The sequence below is a fragment of the Polyodon spathula genome, chromosome 28 (assembly GCF_017654505.1).
Source record: "Polyodon spathula isolate WHYD16114869_AA chromosome 28, ASM1765450v1, whole genome shotgun sequence".
In the NCBI taxonomy this organism is placed as follows: Eukaryota; Metazoa; Chordata; class Actinopteri; order Acipenseriformes; family Polyodontidae; genus Polyodon; species Polyodon spathula.
Genome location: NC_054561.1, coordinates 673438 through 686423, shown reverse-complemented (window position 1 = coordinate 686423; position 12986 = coordinate 673438). Strand labels below are relative to the sequence as shown.

Sequence of the window (12986 nt, the reverse complement as noted above, 5' to 3'; positions counted from 1 at the left end):
GTTGGGGCGGGCGGTCGGTGCTCCTGGGCGCTGCTCTCCGCCGGGAGACTGTGTTTTTAAGTGGAAACGTTGTGTTTGAGTGCAGCGTTAGCGCAGTGCGTGTTCGGTGGAGGTGCGTCACGCAGCTCTCCTCTCGCATGGCGCTGTGGAGGCGGCTTGCTCTTTGAGATCGATGTGGAAGGCAGTTCGCATCTGGGGCAATGTTTTAAGAGCGCAGTTTCTTCTGCTGTGCTGAGGGTTGGGCTCCCCGGTGTGAGGGTGGGGTTCCCCGGTACGTTCACCCAAGCACACACGTGGTCTCCTGCATTCCGGGAGTAAGCGCGGCGGCGGAATACACGGTTCATGTTTTTGTAGTAAATGCTGCTTTTTAAGGCGGCGTCCCGCCCCTTGTTGCTATCCCACGGAACGGGTAATGTTTACTTTATTTCTTCCTGTATTTCGGTACTAATTTGCCGAGTATCGGGTGCACGACACGTTGCAAAATATAAATAAATAGAAAATAACTTGTAGGCCGCATGTTTTTTTTTTTTTTAATTAATTTATTTGCTTTTTATTTTGTATATAAGGCTTGTCATCTTGAAAATGAAATTGCGCTAGGTTAAGCAAAATATTCTTAGCAGTGACGTATGATTATATATCTATCTATGTATATAATCGCATTTTTTTAATCCAATTGTAGTTTTACGTTAACTGCCAGTTTACAAACTCATTTATTATAAACAGTAAATGTTGCGCATGAGAAATGTGTTTGATGTGCCACGAGTCCCACTGAGAGCTGACCTGCCTTGTGCTCCAATAGAATTCTTTAATTTGTATTTTAGTTCAGAGGACAGACTTGTGGGGTGAATTCTGAGTAATTGAAGTAGATTGTGGTTTGCTCTAGGGTGGTAAGTTACTGGTGAGAAAGTTGTCTCTTTTTTTCACAATACTGGCTTTTATTATGACCAGTTCAGGCCCTTCCCACAGAATACACCGCCCCAGGTTCCTGTGCACCGGCTGGGGAACTCGGCAATGATTCAGACCTGGTTGGGTTTGAAATCTGTAGTTCACTTGAACGGTAAATCTGCTTTCTTGCAAGTATTAAAATAGTGGAACTGTTTCTAAATTTTTTTTCCTGGCTCAGGCTTCAGAAGCGGTTGGCATCGAGTGTCCTCCGATGTGGCAAAAAGAAGGTGTGGCTTGACCCCAACGAGACCAATGAGATCGCCAACGCCAACTCCCGTGAGTACCACCCCTCCCCTGCACCCCTAACAAAAAGAGATCAACTCCTGTGAGTACCACCCCTCCCCCTGCACCCCTAACCCAATGAGATCAACTCCTGTGAGTACCACCCCTCCCCCTGCACACCTAACCCAATGAGATCAACTCCTGTGAGTACCACCCCTCCCCCTGCACCCCTAACCCACTGAGATCAACTCCTGTGAGTACCACCCCTCCCCCTGCACCCCTAACCCAAAGAGATCAACTCCTGTGAGTACCACCCCTCCCCCTGCACCCCTAACCCAATGAGATCAACTCCTGTGAGTACCACCCCTCCCCCTGCACCCCTAACCCAATGAGATCAACTCCTGTGAGTACCACCCCTCCCCTGCACCCCTAACCCAATGAGATTAACTCCTGTGAGTACCACCCCTCCCCCTGCACCCCTAACCCAATGAGATCAACTCCTGTGAGTACCACCCCTCCCCCTGCACACCTAACCCAATGAGATTAACTCCTGTGAGTACCACCCCTCCCCCTGCACACCTAACCCAAAGAGATCGACAACTCCAGAGTACTGGGGTAGTTCAATACTGTTCCTCGCTTAAGGATGCATGAGCAACTCCTCTGAACAGTAACCCTCCAGACTCCCAGGGGAGGCTTCTTCACGCTGTGCTGAGAATCGGTTCGTTCACAGCTCATGTACCAGGGGGAACCGGTTCAGTTCAGCGCACAGTTCCATTCGAGACCACATGTTACCAGTTCACAGCCTCTAAAACCGGATGCACAGTAGTACTTGAAGGGGCCCCCAGATTCTCCCTTTCATCCCTTTTTTTACACACGCAACCTTTCCTAGTTTGCAGCATTACTGTTTGTTGAAGTTTCTCTCTCTGTCGCTCTCTTCAGGCCAGCAGATCCGCAAGCTGGTGAAGGACGGTCTGATCATCCGCAAGCCGGTGACGGTGCACTCGCGCGCTCGCTGCAGGAAGAACACGCTGGCGCGCCGCAAGGGCCGGCACATGGGCATCGGTGAGTACCAGGGGTGCAGTGAGCGGCATTGAGTAAAAACAAGGGGCTTCATACCCTGAGCAAGCCACTGAACCTCCTTGTGCTCCTTTGGACGTGAGGTGAAACAAGTGAGGTCCTATTAGAAGTGACTCTGCAGCAGCGATGTGTAGTTCACACCTGAGTCTCCTTCTCTTTGGATAAAAGCATCTGATCATGATATACATCGTTTGTTTGGTTTGAAATAACTTTCTAAGTAATTCAAAGCCCATCAGCCCGTCCTTTTACACCGTGATTGAGTTTCAGTGAGGATTAGGCTGGGTGAGATTTGACAGGCTACTTGGAGCACATAGAAAAATTCTAGAATAGATTTTTACTGTGGCATGTATTGGTGTTAACATAGGAAGCAGTCTGTCGCTTTTTGATTTGAACTTTAAATCTGACGTTTTGGAATATATATTGTATATTTTAAACTGAATATTGGTCTAAAATGGCTTAAAATTTTTTAAAAAAGTAAAAAAAATGCACGCGGTCTCTTGCAGCTCTGAATGTGCGTGTGTAATAAGATCAAGGGAACGTGTGCACAGAGTATCGCAGTGTTGGGCAATTCACAACATGAAGTGTTTGCCTGAGCGAGAGGAGTTCGTTCAGCCCATCGGAGCTCGTCCAGGTCCGAGCAGCTGATTGATCTCAGAACTTTGTCGTCGGGTCTTGAAGGATCCCAGTGATTCAGCATGACTAGGTACCAACAGACCCTGTATGCTAATCTCCATCCCTTTAGGTAAGAGGAAGGGTACTGCGAACGCCCGCATGCCGGAGAAGCTGTGCTGGATGCGCCGCATGAGAATCCTGCGCCGTCTGCTGCGCCGGTACCGCGAGTCCAAGAAGATCGACCGACACATGTAAGCAAGCGCCGGGTCACGGCAGAGCGGCTGATACAAGAGATTCCCTCCTGACCACCCCTCTCCCCGCAGGTACCACAGCCTGTATCTGAAGGTGAAGGGAAACGTCTTCAAGAACAAGCGCATCCTGATGGAGCACATCCACAAGCTGAAGGCAGACAAGGCTCGCAAGAAGCTCCTGTCGTGAGTCGCGTCCTGATTGTAGAACCATGTCTCTGTTTAGAGTGACCATGTTCATGTGGATTGATTTCTATTATTTATCTCTTCGTATAATTGTCTTTTTTTTTCTTTTTTAATTGTAATTGAAGATAGCATTTTAATTGCAGTTTCAGCCAACCATAGCCAGCCTGGGGCATCCGTGTCTCGGGTCTCGGACTTGTGAAGCAGGAGAAGGATAAGACTGCCAGTGCCTCTCTCCTTGCTGTCTGCTCTGAAATAAATTCAGCAGCAGCACGGTCAGACCTGGGCAGGGTGTACTCCTGCTCAGCTCTGATAAACTGAACAGCAGCATGGTCAGACCTGGGCAGTACGAACGCCTGCATTGTGCTGTTTGAGGGGCAGGGGAGTATTGACGAGTATTAAGGAATTGAACAGCAGCAGCAGCAGGTTCAAGGCCAGGCAGTGATTTTTGAGTTGTCATAGTTTCCTCTCGTTGGTGCTCCCCTCACCCGCTGTGTCTGTCTCTTTCAGTGACCAGGCCGAGGCACGCAGGTCCAAGACTAAGGAAGCCCGGCGACGCCGTGAGGAGCGCCTGGCTGCTAGGAAGGAGGAGATCATCAAGACTCTGTCCAAGGAGGACGACACCAAGAAATAAACGCCTGTCCTCCGCCCACCCACCTGCCTGCCACAATAAAGAGTACAGAAAGACAAGCCTGTGTGTCTGTGTCTCATTGCACCCCCCCCAGCCCCCCATCCTGGGCACACATCCAAGCACCAGCTCAGTGTGGCAATCGCCTGTCTCTCTGTGGGTGAGAGGTGGATTGAGTATTGGAGCAACATTTCAACAAACTGTTTGTTTCAATGATGAAAACTTGTGGGTTTAAAGAGAGCAAGATGGCCGAATGGCCTTGCCTCGTTTTGTAAACTTTGTTCTTTATTTACTGTATTGCTTGAATTTGACGTCGCCCTCGAATAAACACTGCAATCAATAAAGAAACAAAACAGAAACCATACAGAGTAAACAAATAAACGCTGCTATCAAAGAAACAAAACAGAAACCACAGAGTAAACAAATAAACAGTGACTCCATGTAACTCCCCCGAAGAGAGGGGAGCCTCAATCTAGCACGAACATTACAAACTAATGCACACATAATATTCTCAATCTAGCACATACATTACAAACTAATGCACACACATAGTAACCTCAATCTAGCACATACATACATAATCTAGCAACTCAATACACCTATCGTACATTGTATCGCATGTATCATTGGAGTTAGATCGTGTATGTAATGTTTGACGACTAACTCGCACACACACATAGTAACCTCAATCTAGCACGTACATTACAAACTAATGCACACATACATAGTAATCTCAATCTAGCACATACATTACAAACTAATGCGCACACACACATAGTAACCTCAATCTAGCACGTACATTACAAACTAATGCGCACACACACATAGTAACCTCAATCTAGCACGTACATTACAAACTAATGCGCACACACACATAGTAACCTCAATCTAGCACATACATTACAAACTAATGCGCGCACACACATAGTAACCTCAATCTAGCACGTACATTAGTAAACTAATCTAGCACACACACACATAGTAACCTCAATCTAGCACGTACATAACAAACTAATGCACACACACATAGTAACCTCAATCTAGCACGTACATTACAAACTAATGCGCACACACACATAGTAACCTCAATCTAGCACGTACATAACAAACTAATGCACACACACATAGTAACCTCAATCTAGCACGTACATTACAAACTAATACATAGTAACCTCAATCTAGCACATACATTACAAACTAATGCGCACACGCACATAGTAACCTCAATCTAGCACGTACATTAAACTAATTCACAGTTTATTTTCTGGTAGTGCAGTTTCGATGGAAAATGCAAGATAAACTCCATACAGACCAGCAGCCCTTCTGAAACTCTTACAACCGGTTTTGTTTTTAGTTGTTTTTATTTGTAGGGGAATTACAATTCAATGTGCTTACTATCTATGAGAAGATTTACTTTCGCTTTCTCTTGCAGAGAAATTACAAAGAAGCAAGTTACAGTGAGAGAAAAAATAACTGAGTCAGATATACTATAGCTTTTACAGAAATCAAATGATATTCTGAAGTAATTTTTGGTGTAGAAAAATATCAACGTCACAATCTTGGCTTTAACTGCCACACCAGCATTGTCCCGCCCCTTAACCAATACACACTCCTGATTCGCTGGTACAGTACTCCACTGACCTCCCAACTCCCACCTAATAGGCTGTCAGTAACTGTCACTAATAAAAGTACTGTAGTCACAGCAGGTTAGCCACACATGTGGCTACAGAGAGATAAGCTAACGTATTACAGAAAATAAGCAACCGCGGTACTTGTAAAGTATCATAAATCATGCAATAAAATAATTGCAGTGTTTGAAAATCCTATTAATAAAGGCTGCTCTCATTTAAGCGCCGCAGTCGTATTGATATATATATAAATTAGTGTGTGTTATAATTCATTAAGGGGTGGCAAGTTGTTTTGGATTGGTCCTGGTTGAACTGGTTAGCGTGGAGTGATCTGTTAGAAGCTAGGCATCCATTTCCTATCTATGAACCCTGCTGCAGCCTGGCAGACTGTCTCCCTCTGGTGGTGGTAACGGGGACTCTACACGTGGGCTGCTGCTCGTTTGCAAACTCCCGCTAAACCTTTATAGCTCTTTGCAGAGTGAAGGTGATTTATACACTGAATTTGTTACCCTTGAAACGAGTCCAAGATGGGGGGAATTTTGCCCATTTTGAAGAATGTTTTTATTCTTGTGTGTGTTTCAACAACAGCAGTATGTTTAGAATTAAAATTAATTCAATTGTTTAAAAATTAAGCCAGTGGGAGCATTTCTCTTAAAATGGGGAGTGTGGTGTGCTGCAGCGGGTGGGATCCATGTGAATGTGCTCTAGGGTAGTTCCATCAAGGGTTAAACTTTTACAGTAAGGGTTTCGTTTCTGCTTGATGTGTTTTAGGTTCCCCCCATTTAAAAATAACAGCCCAGTCATGATTTAATTTAGATTTCCTTCTTTTGTGGCTGAGTTCTTAAAAGCTCTCTTGGGAAATTATTTTGTTTCTTCCCCGGATTGGATTTAGGGAACAATGTAAACAATGAGGAAGCTGTCTGCAGACTGTCTTTGTTTAGAATCTGAATTTTGCCCCCTTTCCTGTGTACAGCGAAGAAAGAGAAATAGAATTAGTTTTGTTTTTACTGAGGAAGATCAGACTGTAATGGTAGCTGGGTTATTGTCAATATTCTGTTTGTTTTTTTTTCTTTTTAAATGACTGCAGGACTAACTTCTCCTGCCTTCCTGAAGAAGTTAGCTATTTTCCACATGACCACGGCGCTCCCATCCCAGTAGTTATTAAGAGCAGCAAGACTCCACGAACTGCAAATGGGCGCCGCACATCCTGTCTGGCAAAAACACAAAATATATTACGTGACTTGGAAAAGCAGTTAAAAGAGACTGAGTCAAGCAGACCAACGTTTGGGCTCCAGTGCTTCATCAGTTGTTCAAGTAAAACTAAAAGAGACTCCAAAAGCAGGTACACAAACGTTTCTTTCACGGCCCTGGGGGGAGAAACCTTTTTTTTTAACATTTTGAAACTGGACACGGCCACAGCAATCCTCATGCTGCTGTGGGATTGCAAGAATTCCTGTCTCCCTCCTCAGGGCTCCTTTCAAGGGCTTGTCTGGATTCCATGTTTGCGGGGTTCCTGGCAGGGCTGCTGAGCGGGGAGAGGAGAGGCTGGGTAGAGATCTGAACACACAGCCCCCTGATACCTTAGAAAAGTTTCCAGAGGTTGCAAAAATACTGTGCAGATTTACTGTGGCAGAATTCAAAAGGAATCCCCTTTAATATCACCCTCACAACATCACTCCACATCCACAGCTAATATCACCAGATATGATTGGAATCTGAAGTTCAGGATGATTAAAAATAACAAAAAAAACACAAAGAACAAAAAGGAATGCTGGGGGAGGAGTTTCGATGATGTGATGATTGGTTGATGGCCTTTGCCCAAAGCCTGAGCCTGCTGTGATTGGATACCAGCCCCACCAGATCCTCCCTCCACCTAAATTAAAGTAGACAGCTGGTCATTTAGCCCTGGAGGCTCATGTTACTGGAAACACAACCCTGCTGTGGGGAGAGAGAGAGGAAGCAGCTGCACAGATTTGGAGGTCTGTAGGGAGAGGAAGGCAGGAGAATCTGTTGGCTCTCTGAAGAAGAAATAAATACAAACCCATAAATAAACAAAACAAAATAACAAAACAAAACCGCTGGGCAGAGGGAGTATCTGAACAGCAAGAGAAAGAAAGAAAGGAAAGAAGGAGGCAAAAGGGGGAGAGGAGAAAACAAGGGAGTAAGTTGAGAAAGAGAAAAGGTCGGAGAGAGGGAGGAGTGGAGGACTGGCGCTGAGGAGGAAGGGAGGATGCTGCGGCACAGGGCCCTGTTGAAGCTGTTGTTCTGCGCTGGACTCTGCATCTTCATTGCTGGGACAGTGCTGGCGAGTCTCTACATCACCTTCCACTACAGGTGAGCAGGACTGACCTGACGAGAGGATATAGGGGTAGCGAGCCACTGAGAAGCACTGCAGGGGAACAGGGGAGAGCACTGCACAGTGCAGGGGAGAGCGGGGGAGAGAACTGCACAGTACAGGGGAGCAGGAGAGCACTGCACAGTGTGGGAGAGCAGGGGAGAGCACTACACAGTGCAGGGGAGAACACTGCACAGTGTGGGAGAGCACTGCACAGTGCAGGGGAGCAGGGGAGTGCACTGCACAGTGTGGGAGAGCAGGGGAGAGCACTGCACAGTGCAGGGGAGCAGGGGAGAGAACTGCACAGTGTGGGAGAGCACTGCACAGTGTGGGAGAGCAGGGGAGAGCCCTGCACAGTGCAGGGGAGAGCAGGGGAGAGCACTGCACAGTGTGGGAGAGAGCGGGGGAGAGCATTGCACAGTGCAGGGGAGAGCACTGCACAGTGTGGGAGAGCAGGGGAGAGCACTGCACAGTGCAGGGGAGCAGGGGAGAGCACTGCACAGTGCAGGGGAGCAGGGGAGAGCACTGCACAGTGTGGGAGAGCAGGGGAGAGCCCTGCACAGTGCAGGGGAGAGCAGGGGAGAGCACTGCACAGTGCAGGGGAGAGCAGGGGAGAGCACTGCACAGTGCAGGGGAGAGCAGGGGAGAGCACTGCACAGTGTGGGAGAGCAGGGGAGAGCACTGCACAGTGTGGGAGAGAGTGGGGGAGAGCATTGCACAGTGCAGGGGAGAGCAGGGGAGAGCACTGCACTGTATGGGAGAGAGTGGGGGAGAGCATTGCACAGTGCAGGGGAGAGCTGGGGAGAGCGCTGCACAGTGCAGGGGAGAGCACTGCACAGTGCAGGGGAGAGCAGGGGAGAGCACTGCACAGTGCAGGGGAGAGCGGGGGAGAGCCCTGCACAGTGCAGGGGAGAGCAGGGGACAGTACTGCATAGTGCATGGGAGAGCACTGAAGACAGTCTGTGAATAAAGCCTGGGTCTTTGTGTTTGCACCACCACAGGAAGAAGGGGTTCAGGAGCCCCCACAGCGCCACCCAGAGGAGCGCAGCGACAGCAGTGTGTCAGAGCTGCAGGTAGGAAGACGACACCTCAGTCACTAACACAGAGGTCTGGGAAAGCACTGCACTGGATACGCATGGGGACTACATGGGTCAGCACAAGCACATCAAACCGTCAGACTGCTGAGCAAGTAGAGGATGGTAACCTCTCTGTGTGTGCATTTGGTTCTTTGATTGTGTCACTGTTTTGCTGCTAGAGAGGAGGACGCCATCAGGAGGAGAGTGCTGCAGTTAGAGGCGCGAGGGTGGGAGAGACAGGAGGAGTCTTATCAGAAGCTCAGGTGAGACAATGAGCTTTATTTGCACCGGGGGATCTGCCTTTCCTATCAGGAGCCAACCAGCTCCTTCCCCTGATAACTGACAAGCTTTGCAACCAGTCAGTGGAAAGTCAATGGAATTTCACCACAGTAAATTTGCACTGCAGTTTTGTAGTCCCCCCCCCCCCATTGATTTCCCCAAAGCTATGCTGTGCATTTACTATTGTTTACTATTTACCATTTATCATAGTTACAATGTTTATTAATATGCTTTACCATACCTCACTGTGCTTTACCATGCTTCCCTGTGCTTCACCTCTCTGGATGCAGACTCTGTGTTTAGTCACGCTGTGTTTTAGGTCTGGGTTGTTGAGGGACTGCCGTGGCATCTCCGAGGCTGTCATGACCCAGGAGAACACGCCTCTCGGGTCGAAGGTGATTTACGATGGGGAGAAACAGAGACACATCGAGATCGACCAAAAGATATTCAGCACATTTCCCCAGGTGAGAGTCCTGACTCTCCCCTGCTCTCCCCTTTGTTATGCAGTTTTATTAGGAATGCCGTATTTAGGCTGACGCCGGTAACTGCTCCAGGTCTAATATAGGGGCAGGGCAAGACGGAGAGGGGCATCCTTCTGTTTAGGCTAGAGCGAGCACGACCTTCATAAAGGGTTTCCACAGTACATTTCAGTTCCCCCCATGCTTTCTGCATTTTTATACTATTCATTTACCATAGTTTACCAATTTTTTTATTTGCTTTACCAGACCTCTCTGTGCTTTACAATGCTTCCCTATGCTTTACCAGACCTCTCTGTTCTTTACAATGCTTCCCTATGCTTTACCAGACCTCTCTGTGCTTTACAATGCTTCCCTATGCTTTACCAGACCTCTCTGTGCTTTACAATGCTTCCCTATGCTTTACCAGACCTCTCTGTGCTTTACAATGCTTCCCTATGCTTTACCAGACCTCTCTGTGCTTTACAATGCTTCCCTATGCTTTACCAGACCTCTCTGTTCTTTACAATGCTTCCCTATGCTTTACCAGACCTCTCTGTGCTTTACAATGCTTCCCTATGCTTTACCTTGCTAACACTGTGCTTTATTGCATTTTGCTGTACATTTCCTGCAGGAGATTTTTAAGGGTGATGCTCACTCACAGTGCTGCAGTTTGTTGTGTTGTGTTGTTGTCTCGTTCAGTATTCCGAACCCTTTCCCTTCCCCCAGGAGTCCCCCATCGGAAACGTCACCTTTGCTTCCTGCGCGGTGATCGGGAACGGTGGGATCCTATTGGGCAGTGGCTGCGGAGAGGAGATCGACCGGGCCGACTTCGTAGTCAGGTCTGCTTGAGGAAGAGAGAAAGAAACTCTTAATCTAGTAAAACTTCCAGGTTTAATAGCTGTGCTGACTGTGTGTGTCTGTCTCTCTCTCTCCTCCCCCACCTTTCTCTGCCCTTCCCCTCTCTCTACATACCTCCCTCCCCCCAGGTGTAATCTGCCCCCGGTGGAGGGGAGGTTTTACAGTGACGTGGGAAACAAGACGGACCTGGTCACCGCCAATCCCAGCATCCTCCTGGAGAGGTGAGTCTCTACCACAAGCTCAGGAGCAGGTTGTGTCTCTGAGCTATATAGTCAGAGATGCCATCTCAAGGAGCTTGGTGTAATACTTCAAACAGGGCAGGGCTACAGTAACATTCAGGGATGCCGTGACTCCGTGAGTGTCAATCACCTGTGATCCTGTCTCGTCTTTTCTCTCATCCCTCCTCTCCGCTCTCCCCTCCCTCCTCTCCTACTCTCTCCTGCAGACTATGGTAAAAGTAGACAAAGTTGACCAGAGTTTTGGCTAGTATGCCTTCTAGCCGAAGTGATTATCGTCTTCACTCTCTTACAAATTAACCCAAACTGTAAAATACTCAACAGTGCTAGAATTCAGAATGACTAAACGAAACTTAAATGTTATGACTGCAAGTCTTTTGTCAACGTCTTCGATGACGTGTCTGGTTGAAATGTTTGTCACTGAATTTATTCAGCATTTATTTGGTAGAGTTTCTGTACTGATATAGTTGTGTCTCTCTGAAACGTGCCCTCCTGACTCTGTTGTCTCTGATCCCTGCAGATTTGCTGCTCTGTCTGAGCGGAGGAGACCCTTTGCGGACTGTGTTTCCCGCTATGGCATTGGCACGTTGCTGGCATTGCCCGCCTTCTCATACGGGCGCAACACGCCGCTGTCACTGCGGGCCCTCTACACGCTGCAGGACTTCGGGACCCCGGCACAGCCTGTCTTTCTGAACCCACAGTACCTGGGCAGCCTGGCTAGGTTCTGGAGGGCCCGTGGGCTCCGGGCTCTCCGCCTCAGCACCGGGCTCATGGTCACCAGCCTGGCGCTGGAGCTCTGCAGCTCAGTCCGGCTCTATGGATTCTGGCCCTTTGACCGCGGTCCCGACGGCTCCCCGCTGAGTCACCATTACTACGATGACCAGCACTCCCCGACCAGCATCCACGCCATGCCAGCTGAGTTCTACCAACTGCTGGAGCTGCACGGGCAGGGCGTCCTGAGGATACAGCTGAGGAAGTGCCAGAGACAGCAGGGAGAGGAGAGAGGGGGCCAGCCTGACACAACCTGGGCCAGCCTGACACAACCTGGGCCAGGTTCTGTGGGTTGATCCCTGGAGCCTGCATTACCCTTCAGCCGTCAACATACCGGGGCCAGTAGGAAACCCACGTTAGCTGGCAAAGGGAAAGATTGTATTGCACATCTTATATTACAGCGAAGCTACTTCTTGGTTGGTCGGTCCCCACCTCCAGCTCCAGCTCCACCTCCACCTCCACCTCCAGCTCCAGCTCTGATATCTCATCTTGGCGAAAGCCGAGTCCATGAGTTAAATAACAGTTACTTCTCGTGTAACCTGCCACCAAGAGACCAGCGCCTGAGACCTGCCTGCCTGCCTGCCTGTCCCCCAGTCTCAGTACAGACACTGGCACGGCACAACAGTGTGTGTTAGAGTTGAGCGCTGACGGAAATAAGGAAATAACAACAAGGCTAGCGTGTAAGAAGTGATGGTAGCCAAGTTAACAAACGCTTCAGTAAAAATCTTCAATCAGTGTTACTGGAACTAGAAGAAACTGAGTGAAGCAGGCCAGCGTTTGGGCTCAAGTGCCTTCATCAGTCTTATTGAAACTAGAAGAAAGTAAGTGAAGCAGGCCAGCATTTGGGCTCTAGTGCCTTCATGGTTATTATTGAGGTGAAACAACAAAAAAATCTAAGTCAACTTAAGTGAATTGCAAAAGGTTTCAGTTAAAACGTTTCTGATCATTTTACTGTTGTAAGTTACTAATGTTTTCTTTTTGGTCTTTTTTTCAATATAGTTCAATATAATTTGTATGTTTTTACAAATGATATGTTATTGTAATAAAAATAGGATTTTTTTAATACTTGTTTATTTTGTGATTCTCTGTTGCAATACGTTATTAATAAGCTTAGTGTGTGGTTCTCCACAATTATCTTGTAACAGTATATACTTCCTTCATATTGCTAGTTATCGCGGAGATTCACAGACAGCCACTAGCAAGAATAATTAAATAATTTGATTAAAAAACATTCTCACCTGAGCAGACAGCTCGTGTGCGCTGAGGCGGGAAGCTGATACTGTGGGAAAAACCCACGTTTACGTGGGAATAAAGGCTGATGGAGAACTAGGCACACTGGAGGTTAGTGCCGGGGTGACTGGGCCTGTTCAGCCTGCCATCCTTTCCTTCGTTTAATATCTTGCTGTAATTAATCACTGATATATTCAAGT

The 12986-nt window shown here is 47.8% G+C and overlaps 2 protein-coding genes across 2 annotated transcripts in view; both read left to right on the top strand.

Annotated features, from left to right (window-relative positions):
* Positions 1 to 3977, top strand: part of LOC121302008 (60S ribosomal protein L19-like) — a 4125-nt gene extending 148 nt beyond the window's left edge. Inside the window, exons 2-6 of the mRNA XM_041231788.1 lie at positions 1124 to 1221; positions 2107 to 2229; positions 2987 to 3107; positions 3180 to 3290; positions 3798 to 3977. Of these exons, the coding sequence (XP_041087722.1) occupies positions 1124 to 1221; positions 2107 to 2229; positions 2987 to 3107; positions 3180 to 3290; positions 3798 to 3921 (577 nt within the window). The 3' untranslated portion in view covers positions 3922 to 3977. The remainder of the gene's footprint in view (positions 1 to 1123; positions 1222 to 2106; positions 2230 to 2986; positions 3108 to 3179; positions 3291 to 3797) is intronic.
* Positions 3978 to 6784: 2807 nt separating this feature from the next.
* On the top strand, positions 6785 to 12558 carry LOC121302006 (alpha-2,8-sialyltransferase 8F-like). Its single transcript, XM_041231785.1, has 7 exons — positions 6785 to 7877; positions 8880 to 8951; positions 9134 to 9217; positions 9553 to 9697; positions 10418 to 10530; positions 10678 to 10770; positions 11306 to 12558. The coding sequence occupies exons 1-7, from the start codon at positions 7774 to 7776 to the stop codon at positions 11850 to 11852; spliced, it is 1158 nt and encodes a 385-aa protein (XP_041087719.1). The 5' UTR covers positions 6785 to 7773; the 3' UTR covers positions 11853 to 12558.
* The last annotated feature ends 428 nt before the right edge of the window (positions 12559 to 12986 follow it).